This window comes from Sceloporus occidentalis, unplaced genomic scaffold (genome assembly GCF_023333645.1).
Source record: "Sceloporus occidentalis isolate IW3139 unplaced genomic scaffold, rSceOcc1.0.p SCAF_15, whole genome shotgun sequence".
Classification (NCBI taxonomy): domain Eukaryota; kingdom Metazoa; phylum Chordata; class Lepidosauria; order Squamata; family Phrynosomatidae; genus Sceloporus; species Sceloporus occidentalis.
Genome location: NW_028316995.1, coordinates 16302453 through 16307587, shown reverse-complemented (window position 1 = coordinate 16307587; position 5135 = coordinate 16302453). Strand labels below are relative to the sequence as shown.

Here is a 5135-nt window from a genome sequence, read left to right as displayed (position 1 = left end):
TTGCTGATCGCACACATTGGAATCAGCAATACAAGGCTATGGGTCCAAGCTTCTCTGTCTTACAAGAAATTATAAAAAGCAAAATAAAAAAATAAAAAATAAAATAAGAAATACATAGTTTAAAAATGAAAAAAAACCAAAACTATATAGGGTGCTCACTGACGTCCATAAAATATGGACTACATCCAAAACCCTTAAGCCAGTAATATGCAAAATAATACACTACCTAGTAATATGTAAGGGATGTTGAGAACAGAGGGTAAAAGGGATGTTACTGAACATAGGTTCGGACACTGTTTAGAAGAAATCTTATTTGAAATTGGGAAAAGAGTTTTTTCTATTTTATTATAGGATTTTTTTTATTTTAATTATTATTATTTTTTTGATTTTACAAAAACGTCCTACTTGTTCCGAAACAAGATGTATAATTTGTGTGGGTACATCAAATATGGCCAAGGGCAATTATGGAATCATGTTATAAAAATAAAAAACAAAGTGGTTACTAGGGTATGAAAATTCCTCTGGACCAAAATGGGTTAAATAAAACACATTGCAATACACATGGTCACACTGTTGAGCAGGAGGGTACAATGATAAATAACAGACAGGAGAAGTTTGACTAGCAAAGGCAAAGTAGTGGGGAGCTAAACGCTTGGTTGATAGGCTTCCCCAAAGAAGTGGCTCTTAACGATTTTAGGAAGGACATGATACTAAGGGTTTAATCTGTCAATCCAAACTGAGCAGCTTTCCTTTGTTTTTAAAAGGATCAATTTAACACATTTGCACATCCATGCAAACAATATACTCTGTGTTACTGCAAAATATTTGTTGTAGACAGTATCTCATATTAGAAGACAAGGTACTTCTAGATTTGTCTTTTTAAAAAAGGTTATTTTTTTCTCTTGTTCACAATCAATTTTAAACAGCATTTATCAAGTTTCCAAACACAGAAAGAATACAAAACACCTGATCACTTGATTTTTATTTAATTCGAATCTTGGACATTAAATTGTGTGACATTAATGCAGTTATGTAGTGGTTAATTAAGCCAATGTTAAAATACGCTTTACATGATCTAAAGGACAGATCCATTGCAACCGCCTGTTTAATATTTTTTGCAACGTGTTGAGCACTCTATGTGAGTTGAGATCTGCTAGTTTCTGTAAAATATAAAAATATTTGCGAATTACGTTATTGAGCCAAACTATCACTGTAGACACTCTGCATTGGCAGACTGTGTTGCGCAATATCCAGGTTTTCCATACAGCTGGCACTACTCATCTATAAGAGGTGTCCTTCCAAAGATTTAATTTTGCCACTTGAAAGTTTCTGGGCCAGTTGATCAACAGTGAGATCATCTTGGCTGTGGATTTCCCATTGCTTGTTTACTCCTACAACAAAAAAAACAAAAACATTTTAGTACTACAACAAAATGATTTTTTCCAGTGACAGAACCCATAAGGAACAAAGCGCAACTTGTGCCCCAATAGCCAGGTGGGTGCATAATTACTGCCTTCACTGCGTGATGGTGGGTAACTAATAGACTTGGGCATTCAGATTCATACGAATTGCAAATTAACCAAATTTTGGCAAATTAAATAATTTGGGAGAAGCCATCAATGGAAGTGCCGCCATTTTCCCCTATGCTGAACTCGTGACACTTTCGCTGATGTTCTCTCCTCCGATTAGAGGATCAAGGAGAGGACGTCGTAGGAAGCACCAACGTTTTTCCTTAAGATGAGCTTCTGTTAAAACAGCGGCGCTTTGGCGACGTTCTCTTCACCAATTGGAGGACTGGGGTGTTTCCACTAGTCCAATAACCAGCAAACCAGTTTAATTAAAGTGTAGTCTGCGTACCTTTCCACAATTTCAGAGACTGAAAAGAAAATGCTTTATATATATATATATGTGAAATTGAAGGGTAAGGGTAACACATTTTGATCAGTGGATGAGAATTTCTGATTGTTAATAAAGAACAATTAACAACATCTATTGTTAATAAACTGTAAACAATGTTCTGTGTCAGTTATTGTGTAATACTACAAGTTCTAATTAATAGGGAGTTCCCAAGCCAGGATATTGAGGTTATAATTAGTGACACTTGATATGGTGCCAGTGATGCATCTATTTCCAACATGGCGTATGCCAGGATATTTTATGTTCAAACTTGTCTAAACAGAGTTATATAATACTTTGACAGTTTCATCACATACCTGAAAAGGCTTGTTTTAAATATGGTTTGGAGCTAGCAAAAAGCATCTTTTCTTTGATGGGTGCATCTTCAGGTGCCCTGAAAACCAAAAATATAATGTGGCAATTGAGTTGTTTTTACTGGAAATATTAATTACAGAAAATTTTATGAAACATTATAAAGAAACACACCCAACCGATGTCTGATATCACCATAGTATATGTCATGGAAGGTGCAGAAGTACAGTATTTCAAGGTGATACAAAACATCAACAGTGTATTGTGCACTAGGCTTAGGGCAGCAGGTCCAGGTGGCTGAGGACCCTGCTTCAAAACCAGGGACTAATTACCCTTTTGGGGGGTCCGGCTTCCTCGTATGCTGACAGTCGGAGAGATTTACATTGCAGGTGCTCTTACTATTGAGGAGCGCATCTAGGCTGAGGGCTAAGGATAGCCTCCATACCATGCACTATCCTTATAAGTAGAAACACTTGGATATGCTATCACATCCCAGCAGCTCAGATCTCTTACAAACTGTAATTAATGATTTTATGGATGTTAAAGTTCTGAATAATTTGTACTAAGCTTAATTTCTATAAATTAATATTACATTGATCCACAACTTCTCTTCTCCCACAACAAAGCTTTGTGTTTACGCGAGACATTTGTCTTTAACCAAAGTCTCTTGGACCGAGGTAGGAGAAAGCCGTCCATTAACTTCCAGGCTGAAACTACACAAAAAAGGTCTGAGAGATTGCTTTCCACAATCGCTCAGAACAACCCATAGACTACATAGCAGATATGTTGCTGGTCATCTTAGCCCACTTTGCCAGCAACAAATCTAGCTGGCAAACTGTACTGATGATGGGAAAAGGAGTTTGTGGTGTATGTGTGTGTATCTATGTATGTGTAAGGTTAGGATGACTTGTGTTAGGATGAGTTTGTGGTGTATGTGTAAGGTAGCAGAGTGAGTTTGTGTAAGCATATGGTTTTATCTTGAGTGTATGTTACTGAATGACTGTGGATGTGTTGGCATATATCAGTCACATACATGGGGCTAAAAGGATTTAACATACCCACAATTATACTGTTGATCCAAATAAAACTCCAATTACCATCTCAGAGTCAAATTTTTTTTTCCCAATTTAATCAAACTTTAATCACGTCTAGCAATCAAGTTTAGCTCTTCCATTATTAACAGTGATATTAAATTGATTTGCCCAGAAAGTGTTAAATTGCACATATTAGATTTAACAATATTAGCTTCCCCTTTACTCAATGGTTTGAATGGCCCAGACCTTGAATATTCATTAATATAATTTCATGTAGCTTGTAACGCGCATGACGACATTAACTTACCACAAGACAAATATCAGGTCTCTTTTTTTTGACTCTCCCGTAACATATTCAATGTCGAGCAATGCATAGCAGCACTTGGTGTCGGAGAACATTGATTTTAAACGTGGGAAAAAGTCCCCATTGCAGTCTCCTGAAAGAATTTCTTTCCCCTCTTCGACGACAATGTACTTTTCATCACAACTGAAACCGAAGAATACAGCTTTCTTCTCAGACTTCATGAGCTTCATTTTGTCAAATGTCTCTATAACACCATCACCGATTGTAACACCAGACGACTGCGTAAGAGACAAAAATTTCATAAAAAAATGGAGATTTGATGTCTTCCAACTCAACATCATGCTATGCTGTCTTACTGACATATTGTATTACCATAAAACATTATGCATTGTCAACATAGCTTTTCTTGCAGAAGAAACCCAATTTAGTGAATAAACCTCTGTTTGATCCTTTATGTAATATTTGAATTTAAGATGATATGAAAACATGCTCTAATGTAGTACTTACATCAATGCAAGATATATTTCATTCTTGAAAATTTAGAAATAGGTCAATTTGTTATTATACTTAAACCCATACCTAGATTATCTTGAATATTGTTCTGTTTTTTAGGTGTGCTAGTATTGCTGCTTCTATGTTTTGTTTCTATGTATGACCGTTGTTAATTTGTTTGCCAATCTGGAAAAACCCAGAAAACTCTATAATAAAGAACGTTGAGTCACCTGTTCATGATCCGAGCAAAGACATACTCATTTCCCATTCAAAATATCATCTTAAACTACTACCAAATTTCTAAAACCGATGAAAAAATGGATTGTGTCATACCTACCTGTCCGGCCGGGGTCCCACGGCGTTCCTCGTGCACGTCCCCCTCGTGTACTGACGTGCACTCTACACGCACACGAGGGGGCGTGCGTATCGAGCGGGCACGCCTCCCAGCCACTGACATCCCTGATCGGGCTGCCGCAGCATGTCAGCAGCGATCGGAGAAACGATCCGCCGCTACATGCTCGCGGCACCCGACCAGTGCCTCTTCTGCCTGTGTGGCGCTTCCGCGTCGCTCGCGGCGGCAACACAAGCAGAGAGAACTTTGTGGTTGAGCCGCTGCAGGCATGCCGGCGGCGATCGAGTGTTCGATCGCCGCTGCATGTCCACGGAGGCTGTTTACATTACCTCCCCTGCCTGTGTGGCTCTTCTGCGTCATTCGCGGAAGTAACACAGGCAGGAGGTTTTGTTTGGTTGCCATCGCGACGACGCTATTATTCCGCCGGTCGGACCTGCTCTCCCGCCATTGGCTCTATTTAAACTTCCTGTTCCTATGTTTCCTTGCCCGTTCAACGAGTCCATGTTATTGTTCTCAGGGTGTTTGTGTTGCTCTTGCTTTCTATTGATATCCACGTGTACCAGACCTCGGCTTTCGTTCTTCTCACCTTGATCCTGCGCTGCCCGTCCCGACCTCGGCTACTGTTCTTTGACTTCGTTTCTGTGCTGCCTGCCCTGACCCCAGCTATTGTTCTTTGACTACGCTCCTGTGCTGCCTGCCTTGATCCCGGCTTGTTTATCGGATATTCTCGCCATTCCTGCATCGT

At 39.1% G+C, this 5135-nt stretch overlaps 1 protein-coding gene across 1 annotated transcript; it reads right to left on the bottom strand.

Annotated features, from left to right (window-relative positions):
- Nucleotides 1-1281: 1281 nt before the first annotated feature.
- On the bottom strand, nt 1282-4838 carry LOC149303316 (cofilin-2-like). Its single transcript, XM_089481432.1, has 4 exons — nt 4824-4838; nt 3550-3824; nt 2214-2290; nt 1282-1391 (listed from the first exon to the last, which is right to left on the bottom strand). The coding sequence occupies exons 1-4, from the start codon at nt 4836-4838 to the stop codon at nt 1282-1284; spliced, it is 477 nt and encodes a 158-aa protein (XP_089337558.1).
- Nucleotides 4839-5135: the final 297 nt, after the last annotated feature.